The sequence below is a fragment of the Orbicella franksi genome, chromosome 3 (assembly GCF_964199315.1).
Source record: "Orbicella franksi chromosome 3, jaOrbFran1.1, whole genome shotgun sequence".
NCBI lineage: Eukaryota > Metazoa > Cnidaria > Anthozoa > Scleractinia > Merulinidae > Orbicella > Orbicella franksi.
In genome coordinates, this window is record NC_138147.1 from 8,930,667 (window position 1) to 8,945,616 (window position 14,950).

Consider the following 14,950-nt stretch of genomic DNA (forward strand, 5'->3'; position numbering starts at 1 on the left):
AGGAGGGGCTATCCCCCTCGCAATGACGTCAGCCCACCCAGGGAGTGGGAGGGGGAGGAGGTGGATGGGCTATCTCCTCCTTACCCATGACGTCAGCCATTTTCCACTTTTCCAGGCCCCCCTCAACGATTCACCGCCAGAGTGCAAGTCAACCATCTCTTCCCACTCAACCTCACCACACAAGCCCTCCTCCCCCCGGCCCAACCCCCCTTCCACTTTATTAAAAAAATAACCGAACTATTCCAAATCCCCTCTAAAAACCATCTTCCTGATCCCCTCTTACCACCTCTTTTCCATGCCCTATTCCTTCTCTTACCACTTTTCCACTTTTCCGCTTTTCGACCTCATGCTCCATCCATTTTCAGGCTGAATGGTTCTCCCCTAAACCCCCAACCACGATGTCAGGGCCGCTTCACCACTTGATCGCCACTTTTTCCTAACACTCCCTTTGAAGTGATCCACCTTCTGCACCACTTTTGCGCACTTTTTTCCTGCGGGCAAAGGAGTATTTTGTTCCACAGTAGAATGATTGACAGCAGTCCTTTGACGCACAGTACTAGCTGCACTACATTCTAATTGGCTGGTAAACGGTAGAAGTAGTAGTAGAAGGCTAGGTGGTGCAGTATTTTGATGAGCTTGTGCCGCTAAAGGATTTGCATTCATCATGCTGTACATTGGGTATCCTGTTGCATAGCAATGGTATGTCTACTATTAGGAGGCATAGTACTGTGGAGGTACGCCCATAGGGCAAGCTCCCATCTGTGGACTAGCCATAGAAATAGAATCTGTCATTGCAGCCTGTGACGGGATTGTTTCAGTAGACGCTGGTGTTACTGTGGTTGTATCAGAGAATTTCTCCTTTTCATTCTCTCCCTAGCAAAGAAGGATGGCAACTAGTTAACACAGTGCAAAGCAGAGAAAATTACTGAGTGGACATAAAGGGCATTAACCCTTTTAATCAGATTGACCTGTCTGATCAACTGCTGTATTTCTGATCCAACTGAGAGGAATGGCTCTTACCATTTTCAATTCCTTTCCTTAATGAGTTAATCCCCCCTATGAGTGAAAATCTACTGAAGCAGGGCAACAAACTGATTTTGTCAAAATGGAACGACTAATTTCAGGCCTACTGGACCTCCTTCAAAGTGGCATTTTTTACCAGAAATCTTCTACCATTTGACTTTCATCTCAATTTCCAGAACTTTCGGCACAATGAGAAACACCCGAAGGTAATGATGTTGTTGTCGTTGTTATACATGACTCAATCTTAATTTAGGGATTGAAGTGATAAGTAAGTAACAAATAACAGCTTACAGAAAATATATACCAAGGTATAAGCATAACTTTAAACATAGCAGTTTGTTGAACGAAGAAACAAGCTTCATCAAAGAAAAACAAACCCAAGCACTACAGGTGCATTCTGATAAGCGTTCTACCTCAGCTTGATAATTGAAACAAACCTTTGTTTTAGTGTCATTTACAAAAGGTTTTCTGTTTTACCGGCTGTCGAAATTCCCATCAAAAAAGTTATTACACTTATTGAATTGCTATGTAGAGGATGATTACAGAGTTGTTTATTGCAGTTCTGTAGCGTATCGATTATTTCGCCACATGATGTCTACGTGATCCTCAGCTAGCTCTACTGAAATAATTAAGAAGGAATCCACCAGAAGCTCGAGTAACGAGTGGACAAAACTTATGTTCCAAGATTATTTACATCGTATTGCAAACTTCTGATCGACTGTTTTAAATATCTTCTCGAAAGAAATCATTTCTAACAACACCAAATGTCGAAAACAAATGCTGAATTTTATATGAAACACTTGAAAGTACTGGTGACAAAAAAAATGATGATGAAATTTGACCTGTGTTCGCACAATTTCTCTAAACTATGAAACTGATTTTCTGCAGGAACTGCCGTGGGAAATTGTTTTTTTGTGTTATTTTAGGCAACTATCAGAAAATGCAAAAAGATCGAGATGTAATACTTTCTGTAACTGTATACTTTCTGTTATAAGGTTTTTGCCCGCTAAAAACTGAAATTGCTCGATTTCCTATCGAATTTCATCTTAATTTCAGTAGAATGGTTTTTTTTCTCCTTCAGCTTTTTGTTAAATCTTTCCCTTGGCCTTTTCAACCTGATACTTCGGATATGAAATCAAAAACTCTGTACCGCTAAATGGCAACTATCACGATATTTCTAATGCAAGAAAGTGGCGCTTTAATTTTATCCAAAAATTTCTTTTGAAACTTATATTTCAACCAGCATAAATTTGAACTGAACGACTAACGTTAGACTCAGTTTTGTACCAGTGAAAGTTTTCAGATAGAGCTAGAGTGAACCTTGAACAAAAATCGCGCTTACCACCACTGAGAAATGCTGAAATGTTTGTCAATCGTCATTTGGTCCGAAGATTGGACCTTGTCAGCTGAGAGAAGTTGGCACTCGTTTCGTCCAATTCCGCCACAATTCACAGAAAAGCAGCTCTTGCTTGGCAAGCATTTCGCACAACATTGGGAAAAAGACTGGGCGGTTGTATTCTCCAACTGCCCGACGTTGAGCTTTCTTTTGTCGTGTTTGCCAAAATTAGCGTAGCGTAGGCCGTTTGCAAAATCTCGAACTATTTGCTGCTCTGTTAGAGTTGCAAAGAAGAGAACCGTCAAGAGAATTGCTAGAAAGGCCAATAATGGCTTCAGAAGTGCCATTATGCGACCGAGAACTGTGACTGAGATCCAAGGTTAAGAACATACTTGCTGACGTCACTGTAACCATGGAGACGACAGGTACTCTTCCGGTACTCTTTTTCTATCCAAACAAAACGACATCGTATCAGTACAAATTTGGTCTTGTCATTAACTGGCACGATTAAATTACTTTTCTTATTATAGCGGAGCTCCGGCGGCCCGAAGGGCTGCCAAGCGGAGCTCCATACCCATATAGGAAAGGAAAGGAAACCTATGAATTGATTTTCTCATGGTTATAAGCGCTAGCGGTCTTGCTCGTGGGCGCGTACGCACGACGACAACGACGACGACGGAGTCGGCAAGATGGCGACCATACTCCAGCTAATAGGTTGACAGAGACATGCACGCTCGGTTCGTCCCTCTTTGATATTGGACATCCCTGTTATGGTCAATTGACACCTATCAAATCAAGGTATCCGCTGACCAGTATCACACGACCATATCGCGGGCTCAAGTTTAGAGCTCATCGAGGTCACGTGTTTTTTTAAGTTGACCGGTGACCAAATGCTGGTTTTCGATTGGATCGAGGGCTCATGTCAGGTTGTTGGCCGGGTTGTTTTGAAGTCGCCCCAGGGGCCCGTTTCTCGAAAGCCCCGGAAACTTTTCGGGTCCGTAAAGCCATTTCTAGTTCATCTCTATCTAAAAACGGTGAAGTGTATACGCCTGAAACTTCTTGTATGAAGGGAACCCTTGTACATATTAAGAATATGTAACTAAAACAGCTGCTCTGTAATCGTAATGTTCGAGATTTTGCTATGGCTTTACAGGCCCCACAAGGTTTCGGCGCTTTCGAGAAACGGGCCCCAGGATTACAAAAGTTAACCGAAATGTAATTTTTCTTGAATACAAATGTTTTTCACTGCTTTTGTTTTTTGATTTTGAGGACCTTGAGATTATTCAAACTCAAAGCAGAAGGCCAAACAACAGGAACGGAGAACCTCACCGTAAAGTTACAAAACAATCAAAATTATCGCTTATCCCGTATTAGTTTAATCGGGCTTTGAACAACCCCGCCCAGGAGCTCTGCCTTCAGGCATGGCTAAATCTATATATTATAACTGATTACTTCATTGTGATTGCCTGAGAGCAGGCCAATTTATCGTTAATTTTTAATTTGCACTTTACTAATACGCGTGCTTTCCTGATTTTCCTAGTCGCATAATAAAGGAGTGATCGTATGAAGGCTCGAGCAATTAAGAATTTATATTACTCGTGATATTTGAAAATTCTTTCGAATTGCACGAGCCTAAAGGCTCGTGCAATTTTGAGAGAATTCTCAAATATCATTTGTAGTGTAATATTTACGCCGGGAAGAAAAGCTGTTTTAAATACAATACAACAAGGTTTATTAGGTTCGCCGAGAGGATTTTTATACCTAATTTACAAAGTATGTTTATTTAAATAAAAAAACACCAAAAATTTTGCCATCCAAAATTACAATTGGTCTGTTACGGTAGTTAAGAGTTGCTCAGAGTGAAATTCTCCCAAATAGTTAAGGATACCATATACCTTTAGAGCAACTTCAGAGGTGTCTCGCGTCCAAGCGATGTAGTGCGACCGGTTTAAGCTGTAGATACCTAAACCCTTATATCAAATTAAAGCTCATAGAACCACAAATTTTTATAGAAAATGAATTGTCGAATATTTCAGGACCTCTAAATGTGAGTATCAGAGTCATGTTTTGGGTCCCTATTGAAAGCTACAAGTTAAAGAAAATTTGTTCGTTTCCCCTCAAATTTGAACAGTAGCTAGCTTGACATACAATCAATAAAAATCTGTCTGTAAATTTTTTATTTCCAAATAGTTTTTCTCCGCGAGTGATTTTTCTACGATCACTTCATATTTTTTAAATCCCATTTCGAACATGTTTTGTAACTTTTCACTGAAATTGAATATGGCAAATCGCAGACACATGGAATGACAGAGGAGGCGCGATGGTGTGAAGCGAGAATACAGTTCATATCTGAATCTGGTGGCCGCAGATGAATCGGATTCAAGCAGATCAACCTATCTCATATCTCAAAACAGTCTCTTTTTTGTCTCATTTTCACGCTCGTTCCAGATCTTTTTTGAACCACCGCGTTTTAACAACGAGCCTACACTCCCAACTACGAAGTCGCGCCAAAACACAGACTGTTTTTCAGTCCAATGCCTTATTCTCTAAAAGATGAGAAGAAAAATTGCGTTTTCATATCGTTGAGAAATGGGAGACAAATTTCAAACCTTATTTCTTTCATGAGCTGGTGATTAGGTAGGGATCGTTTTCTTATATTTAAATCAAGAGCAAGGTATCATTTACAAGAATTTAGAGAAGCGAGAAATGATGCAGGTGAAAAGCTGTCAGTTCACTTAAAATACTGAATTTGGTGGTAGACCCTTAAGCACAATCCACATATCTACCGTATTCAAAGAAAACAGTAATGTTTTCATAAAATGCAAATCAAAGATCACCAACAATTTGACCGCTGTGATATTATTACTACCCAAACTTATTCCCAGGAGCAGCAATCCTTTAGGTCAGCAACAAGAAATTGGAAAGATACGGTGTGTTTCTTCTCTTTCTCGAGGGCAAGTGCGAATTTTGTGTATGGGAACAGATCTATTTGTTGAATGTTTATAATAGTCCGTGCACTTAGCTACCACTAGCTAGTTTTAAACTTAAACTGACACTTTAGGTTAGGCCGTACATTCCATGACTATATATCTGATGTTTTTCACCAGTTAATAATGATAGTGGAATCTTGAATTTGAGGAAAACAAAGCCGCTGCAATCTGTTCAGCGCGCAAAGTGTTTCCACAGACTGTTTTCTGACGATGAGCTCCACCCATTCCGTTCTTAACTACAAGTGAATTATATCAACGATGGAGCCATAAACAGATCACTTGAGTCAACAACTTTGAAAAACTTCAAACCTCTTTTATTTGTTTAATCCCATAAAGAAGAATATTATTTCCTCTGACAACCTCGTTCTTAGGGAATGTGGTTTATTTTGCGCTGTATTTACACGAACCCAGTTACATATTTGTTTCTTTTTTCGATACCATGACGAGTTTATTCAATTAACATCTGGTCTTCAAATTATCTAATCTTAGATACCCTTCATAAGCGGCTAAGAGCGACTGAACACCTTTTTTTTAGCAAGCAATCGTATTCGATTTGATGATTTCTTAGTGTTTTGTTCATATCAAAACTGTCACAAAAAGAACGTGATTATTGTTAGTGAGACATAAGTGGTGTTTGAAATTCTTTTGGTCAGTTTACTCGTAGAAAACTAGATACCGCCCCTCTGCTTCTTAGATAGAAATTTACATGCTACCCCTCCCCCTCCCCCCCCCCTCCCCTCACTCCCTACACCATACATACAGTTCATCGGTAGCCATTTCTACAAGCACATGTTCTACTCTCTTTTATTTTTCAGCATGCACTGCAACCCGGTGACGTAAAATAAGTGTCACGTAATCTGCCACGCTAGCCATTACTTGTAGGGCTTAGAATCATAACGCGTTAACTAAATGCTGTAGTGTACCAGGTTATCTAGAGGTTTACCCTAACCCTAACTTCACCCTTCATGCTAACCCTAAAGTCTCTCATCATTTTTTAAGCTTAATTTCTCAATCTGAGCTTAATTTTAGCTGATTTAGTTGCAATTTCAACCACTTTAGATCTAACTTATGACGAAAGGCATTGTTACTAAGAGTGAAATCGACGTACGTCAAAATGACATCGACCGTTTACGAAAGAAAAATAGCCTTCGCAGCGCCACGTTGTTGCCTTTAGTCTTTGTATCGTTACGTTTGTCGCTAGGGTACTATGATTTGTAACACTTACTGTGGTGAGATACTTCTAAAAGTAACCATTGTATATTTTCATTTAGTGGTTTAAATAGGATACCCTAAGGCCTCGAGGCTAGCACCATTGCCTTGGTCGAGGACACACGTTACCCGCTTTTTCCACCTACTGATTTGAAAGAGGTTTTCGTGTCGTTCTAGGATGTCTTAGTTTACTTAAAAGAATAATTCAAAGTTCAACCTTTGTATGTATTCGAAAGTAGGATAAATGGCACGGTGGTTTGGCTGGCAAACGCGCCCTAATATCAGCGTTGTGTTCGTCCAGTTGTGTGATGGAGGCAAAATACACATGGTAATATACATGGCAAAATATACATTTTTACTCCTCACGTTAGTAAAACTTATCGATGTATATATATTCATTACGCTTGGGGAAATTTTTGTTTCGCTTCGGCAATGGTCAGGGCAGGACAAAAAATAAAATACTGTAGTGTGGGTCACTTGGTCTGTCACATTCCTTTGGTTTCGTCTATTGAAACTCTGGACGAAAGAGTACTTATCAACCAGTGCCGTGAGAGTTTGAAAAGTAATTATTAATTCTTTAGTTGAACTGGGGGAAAGAGCACTTAACCTGTCACGAACAGTTTCTCCCAAGGTAGCTAATATCATCCACAGCCTCCACGAAGGGATTAAAGCAACTGTCTGACTCGCGGTAGGAGGAGAAACAAATGATAACTTCGAAGTCTCATCTGATCTGCGCAAAGGATACATCCTAGCTTCATCACTATTTCTCCTGTTTTCGCCTTTGTTGTGCGCCATGCTACCAAGAGCCTACCACCTGATGATGACATCGGCATCAGACACCGAGCAAATAGCGACCTCTTCAACCCCAGGCGCCTACGCACTGGCCAAAACTACAACAATCAGCAAGCTCCTGTACGCAATGATGCTGGCTTTGGGAGAAACAAAACAGCCGCGAGTCCGTCCAGATTCTCATAAACCGTCTCAACAGCGCTTCTAAGCAGTGGGGCTTGACCATCAGTAAAGAAAAGACGGAAGTGCTCCACCAGCAATCCGGTGTTCCCACAGCCACCCTGCCGCCTTTTTTCAAGACCCTGAGTGTTGGTCCGGCCGAAGTCGAACTTACGACCTCCCGCATGGCAGCCCGATGCTCAACCAACTGAGCCACTGTGTAAATAGTTCACCCTGAAATCAAAATGGATAGGGCTCGTTTCTGAGGAAACGAAACAAAAAACGAGAGCGCGAAATACATAATTAATTAGTACTGTATGCATAATGAATGAAGTATGGGCACCGGTACGCGAATTTTTCCAGAAGACACGCCGAGACGATGAAACACCTGCCCACTTGCGTACACATTTGTGTCTCCATTTGGCCAGGCCTTGACAACTCAGAGAAAATTACTTACCAGTAATTCCTACTATAGGTATCTTTGCTACTTTGCTACCAACTATTCACTTCTTTAACAGCCAATATTGAGTTCCTCTAAGTCGAATTTCGTGTCCGTTCACGGTTTAGCAAATTCTACGCCACGTTGTTTTCCGCTAAATCAAATTTGATGTTCCTTCAAGGGCACTGTAACGGGGCTTATGCGATTTCTGGTCAAAATGCAATAACTTTCACCTTTAATCACTTGGTTTCATTCAAATCGTTTCTGATGAACTTTTTTCACGAATTCAATCGAATGTAGATCAAAAATATTCGCCCAGAAAAGTTATTATCAATTTTATGTGAGTTTTACTACACGAAAACTTGAAAACGTTGGCCCAGCGTTTTGAAGTTTGCACACAACGCTATCCTGGTCATCAGTTGTCGAAAAAAGGTATAAAAAGACGTCTGTGCTTTGAAATAGGTATTTAAAGAAATTTTCGTGAGTATTTTGCGGCTGCCTTCAACCGCTGAATGTGCCATTTTGTTTTTCAGTGTGTTACTAAAAACAGAGTGACAGTGTATTTTTTCAGCCGTTTAGCGTATTCTTCGCCACGTTGTTTTCCTCTAAATCGAATTCAGTGCTCCTTTAGCTGCTTAGCGAATTGCTCGCCATGTTGTCAAATAGGCTCCAATTCCTTCCCCACATTTGCGACGTCAAAAGCTCTTTACACACCGAACAAGCACAATTTGCCGCTTTCGTAGCCTTCGCCTCCACGCGGAGACTACTTTAATTCATTTGCCCCGTCTTGCCCGGTCTAATTCCGAGTTACGCATGCGCATTACACCACTATTGCAAATTTGACGACAACCATATATAGTCATTGCCATCTGTAGAAACTAAACTTGGGATCCTACAACCGAGGTAATTACTATGCACTCTTACACACTGATAGTTTTTTTTTTACGGATTGAATAAATAAATAAATAACTCTAGCTGGTACTACATGCAAAGAAGGCCTGACCAATATACCTACAAAGTTTCTATTGGTCAGCTAGAAATTAAGGCGTTCCTGCCACGCTTCGCGCCATGACGTAATAACGATTAAATTTCGGTGAAATCAGAGTAACCCTAAGAAATTGGTCATTCCTTAACTTTTTGAATCTGCAACACATCTGTTCAAACATGAAGCCTGCTCTTATTTTGTTTCTCCTCGTTGGAATTGTGTACGCAGTTGAAGAAAAGGGTAAAGGTAGGTTGCACAAAATTTTGTCTACAGTGACACTTAGGTTATCACTAAAAACGAAAACGTTTTATAGAACAAGTCTCAGTCTGAATCGATCAATAAGATTAAAAAAAAATAAATAAAACTTAGCGATTACAATATATTTTTCCATGTCGGTAGGAAAGTTTAGCTCTTCTTTCAGGTAATTCAGTGAAAGATTAAGCTTTTACAATTTAGACAATAACGAGAAAACTATAATTTTCTTGTGAAGGTGAATTAATCGACATGACACGAGCGTGGGACAAAGAAAAATTCTGAGTCCCCCACAGGAATCGAACCCATGACCTCCCGAACACCGGGCGGGCGCTCTATCCACTGAGCTACGAGAACTCATGGAGAGCAAGGTCATTTAACTGAGTTCTTATATGATAGGTGTCCTGCATACTGCTAGGATCAACGCTATCGAATTCATCGTGAGTAGTGATAAGTTAATAAAGATGGTGAATTTTAAGCTCGGTAATGAAATGTGAAGGTGAATTAATCAACATGACACGAGCGTGGGACAATGAAAAATTCTGAGTCCCCGACAGGAATCAAACCCATGACCTCCCGAACACCGGGCGGGCGCTCTATCCACTGAGCTACGAGAACTCACGGAGAGCAAGGTCATTTAACTGAGTTCTTTTATGTTCAGGTGACTCGAGCAAGGGGAAAAATGTCTCCGCGGACCAGCAGGCTCCAAGTCATAAAGCCGGTAATATAACCTTTGTTGCCCTACAATTGACTGTTGTTTACTATTCTATAACATGCTGTAACAGTTCATGAGATACATATGCATCGTTGTTCCACAAAATTGAGTTGTATAAACTATCCAGATGTGTAATCAAGAGTGAAGAGCCGGGAACGACTGGGATTCACAAAACAGATGGTCAAGGGAGGTTACAGAACAAAAAAATATGGATGTTGAAATTGTGATGGAAGGAAGTAACCAGGGTCATTTATGATTCAGGTGTGAAAATTGAAACACCTACTGACCGTACAAATGATTACCCGTTGATGACTATCATAAGCGGCGTCTAACAAGAAAGCGGGTTATTTTAGAGTAAATCTTTAAGGTTTTCTTTTCTAATGGCTTAACTTTAATTTGGATTGAAAACTGTCATCTAATAAGCGGTGCACTGCCTGGTTATATTTTGTTTATCTGACTATACTCGGTTTCAAATTCGCCTTAATTATTTGATTTCCGTAACTTACGATCAGTTTGTTTCCATTTTCTCTGTCGAGTTTCTTATCTTTCTTAATTGTTTTGTTTTTTGTTTCCTTTTTTTTTTTTTCAGAATGCGAAACTCAACGCCAAAGGGACCATTACTGTTTAAATGGTGGAACTTGTTTCCGTCTTCCTGACCTGGGCACTGGTCCCCTTTGCCAATGTACAAGGAAATACGTCGGTACTCGTTGTGAATATGTTGCACTCCCCGACATGTAACAAGGTCGTAATCGCCAATTGAAAAAAAGATGTTAATAAAGTGTACTCTAAGTGATAAAGAGAAAACTGTGTAACGACGTATCAGCTTGAAATCTCTATCAAATCGTAAAATGCGCGCAAGCGTCATAAATGGGCTATTACTCGGGCTTCCGTAGGAAAGCCCGAGTCATAAAATGCTAGCGTTTTGGTCGCCAAAGAGGGGGTCATGGTCTAGGCGTTGCATGCGTAGACCATGGAAACTGGGGACGAGAAACGCGACATTGCTCGCTCTTCGTGACAGAATGCGGTGTTTTGCGAAGAAAGTTTTGGCAAGAATCGCGCCTTATACGTTCATCTCACATACAAAGATGTCGATCGTTTTCAGAAAGGGTCGGTCCACGAATAATATTGTTTGAAAGCCAGCCAGGTAAGCAAAGTTCACGCTCGAAACGTTCTCGTGAGATAACAACTGAGCCGATTGCGGTCTGAGTTCAATCTACGAAAACAATGGCAAAAAATAGGCAGTCAATGACGGTATGTGGCAACTGCTGTTATTATTTAGAACATTGCAGCAGCAAAAGAAATCATATTCCAATAAAACGAGCTAAATACGAAAACGTTTTTGGACTCGTAGCTCATTAAAAACATGCGACTTGTTTCTTGCACCGCGCAAAATATGTCGATCTCCAAAGTTGTAAAGATAGGACTTTCGGTAACTTGGCTTTCTAGTGGGGTGCAGGAAAAAAATAACTTGTGAATTTGGAGGCATATTGTGCGGGGAATCGTGCGGGATTATTGACGAACCAATGTTCTTGCCAAGTCCTAAGGAAAATCTGCATTGACGATAGTTTAGCCAGTTATTTCACTAGTAGTTCAAATATATTTAGCAGTCTTAGCAATCGCCAATTCTTTTAGAAAACTGTGTCTGACTGCAAAAGAAAATCATGCTGCGTGACATGAACTAGACGAGCATGAATTCAAACCAAAATAAATAGCAAAACAGAATGCTGCATCTTCCCTCATAAATGAGAGTCCTTTTTAAAAATACGCCTGTCTTGATTCAATAAAAATATGTAGCTTGAATATTTCTTCATAAACTGCCTTAAGGGTCGCAAATTCTTGGAAGTTATCCGCAAAATACACAACTTGAAAGTTTATGCAAATTATGTACAATGCAATTTGAGCCTAGTCACAGGACTGTTGTTTTCGCGAAGGAGTTTATCGTGATTCGTTTTGGCTCTCTCGAAAGGGATTATTCGCTCTCCAAAGGAGATATGACTCTTGAAAAGGGTTTAAGATCTCAACACGGCAAAGATGTTATGCTATACAATTTACTCGGATCGCCACGATCAGTAAACAAACTCCGCACAATTTCTACTAGCATGTACAAAATAATCGCCATAAGTTGTAAGAAGACCTCCAAAATTCTTTCCAAACAACTTCTCCATCAATGCGTAGACAGCTGTGCTTCATTCTTGAACCAAAATGGTTTAAACTCACAACTTGCGATAGGATGAGGAGGATACTCAACGAACCAACTTGAATGGTAAATATCTAAGCGGAACTCTTGTGATATAATATCCTGATACTTTAATTTGCTTTCACTGTGTCCAATACGCGTTTTCGTAAAGTACGATTTGATACTGTGGTACGAAGCCCGAGTAAACGCTCTAAGAGCGTCTAGTTGAGATGAAAGCCGTTAATCGCTTGTTCTTGTCTCTGACGGACTTGTGACTGCTGACCTTAGCTGAAATCGTTCATTGTAAAGAGGCTCTAGTCGTGGCTCGGATTAACGGCTGTTGCGCACCTTACTGGTGTGTAAAGTCAATAGGTCCCGCATGCCATCATGTCTTCGTGAATCTAATTACGTGCACCTCTGGACATAAGTGCGACAGTTACCTGTTTACTATACACCAAGAAATGCCCACGAGAATTCATGATTTCGGGAGCAAGTATTTCAGCAGGGGGAGCACTATGTGGCATCCCAAAAAACGGCTTTTATAAATCAGAGACACTGCATCCAGGGGTGCAAATTGTGGGACACACGGTTCAACATTTCTTGATCAACAAATGTGGCAGCTCTTGAACAACAGATGTTGAACAGTGTGTCATGCGATGGTCAAGGTTGAATGCTGAAATAGGCCGTTCAACATTATGAACGTTGTTATACGCAGTTGAATGAAAATAGAGCGAAGCTCTGTTCCGTTCAACAAGTTACTGGAACATAGTTCAACATTTTTTAAGCAACAAATGTTGCTCGATGTTGAACCGTGTGTCACCAGCTTAGGTCCCATTTTACCTTAGTTTCAGTAGCCACACACTCTCCGTGAGTGTTTTTATTTTTTTTGTTTTGGTCATGTCTCTCTCTTACCATTAGCTACCATTGATAGCGAACTTGTTTGTCCACGGGGATCGAATTTCATTGGCCCGGTTAACAGTACATGGGAACCGGCGCGCATTTGAAAAAAACGACTGAAGCGTGGAGATTCAGGCATCAATCAATTGGACAAGATCGCCAAGCAACATGACATCGACTACCGCCAGGCCAAGAATTTGCAAGACAAGTGGAAAGCGGATCAGAAAATGATCAAGTTCATCGACAGGTTACCCGGGAGTAAAACCATGACCGAAAGGATTGTCAAAAGGATTATCCAAGCCAAAAAAAAGACTCAAGTTGTAAACATTTGCAGAACGCATTTGAAAAACACGTATATAAAGAGTCGTCTCCGTCATGCATCTTCATTCCTCACAATATCACCGCGGAAAGCAGCGCTCGGTAATGTGTGCTTTCCAAGCTTGTCCATGTTAAGCACCAGAGATGTCAATGGTTATCCACTGCAAGGTTACGATCTCGTCCCCGAACGTCCCAAAGCTAAACCTAAAGACACCTTGAGTGATCTGGTCAAGTTGTTGCAAGATGCCAACGAAAGAGAAGAAGCCGCTAATCAATGCGCGGAACTTTGGAATCGAGCTTATCTCGAGGTCAAGCAAGAGTATTTAGCTTTTAACTATGAGGATCTCTGATCATCTTGCAAAAGACACAAAGACGAGACCAAAGCGGGTGACACAATCTGCCTGTGTAAAGAGTGTTCCAATGTGGACGAAACCCGAAAGAGTTTGGAATTGAAACTGGAAAAAGCAAGTCAAGAACTCAGTTACTGACGAGAGTGTTACGAAACCTTATTGAGTGAACATTTCCAACATGACAGAAAAAAGTGACGATGGTCCCCACAAGAGAGTTTGAACGTTTTCTTTATTACAGAGACGTTTATAATGATACCCTTTATTGGATAAAGAAAGCAATAAAATTAAAGTAAAACATAAGTAGTTTCCGTCTCTTCCATACTAACGAATACGATTGTTTGGTGATGGTTCAATGCTCATGGGTTTCCTGATCAGAACCCTAATGATAGTCCATGATTCCAGGCAATTCGTATTTTCTTTCCCCGGCCACGACTCTCTGAGCCAACGCTTGGTACGTTTGAATCCGTTGTCTAAAATCTGTTGCTTTATAGGCAGTGACAATGGACTATACTTTTCGATAACTGTCACTTTCGAGGACACGGCGTCGTAATCCTTGTCATCACACTCATCCATGAAGTGAAAATAATATTCGCAGATTTTGATGAACATCGCGAACCAGGGAGCTTCACTTAGAAGCATCTTGCCTCAATCGATGTCATCAACCAACTCTGTTACTGAATCTTCCTTGCATAAGCCGCGCTACAAATCTAGTAAATATAAAAAAAAGACGCAATAGCTCTTATTCTCTCATCAGAAGCGGTATCCCCAGTTTCCATGGCCCCAGTGCTCAGAGAGGAGGAGAGGGGTGGGGGGTATCGTCTTTTTTCTAGAGCCAAGAGTACATAAGGCGTCGTGTAGTGGGCCAAATTGAAACTTCCCAGCATGGACTCCAAAAGAGATTTAAATGATGTATAAGAGCAGTTGAAAACTAATATTCATACAAATTTTCGCTCCGAATGGGTTCTTGGTTTTGCGATAAACTACGCTTGAATTTCTAAGCTTTTGCGTGACACGGTATTTACATGACGGCCTAGAGAGCTGTCATGATGATTAAAAGAGTGAATTATTTCAGAGAACTTGGCTATCTGAACAGTTCATGTCTTAGAAAAAGTATTATTTTAATTTTTTAGAGTTCCTCGAGGGATAAATTCACGCTTTTGTAGCGAAACTCAGTGACAGATGTTTCTGTTAGTTTCCTGCCGCCATGTTGGTGCCCATACGGAGGGGCACCAGCATGGCGTCTCCTCACAAATCTCTATAAATTTGTGTAAAAAATTTCTCCGCATATCTCGCATAAGAAAAATTGCTGTGA

At 40.7% G+C, this 14,950-nt stretch overlaps 2 protein-coding genes across 2 annotated transcripts in view; both read left to right on the forward strand.

The window, feature by feature from the left end:
• Window positions 1–14,950, forward strand: part of LOC145481093 (activating signal cointegrator 1 complex subunit 3-like) — a 249,180-nt gene that overhangs the window by 231,428 nt on the left and 2,802 nt on the right. The gene's annotated exons all lie outside the window — the stretch shown is intronic.
• LOC145482300 (pro-neuregulin-4, membrane-bound isoform-like) lies at window positions 8,911–10,635 on the forward strand. The gene is made up of 3 exons (XM_081460960.1): window positions 8,911–9,176; window positions 9,844–9,903; window positions 10,487–10,635. Exons 1-3 carry the CDS (start codon window positions 9,110–9,112, stop codon window positions 10,633–10,635), a joined length of 276 nt encoding a protein of 91 aa, XP_081317086.1. The 5' UTR covers window positions 8,911–9,109.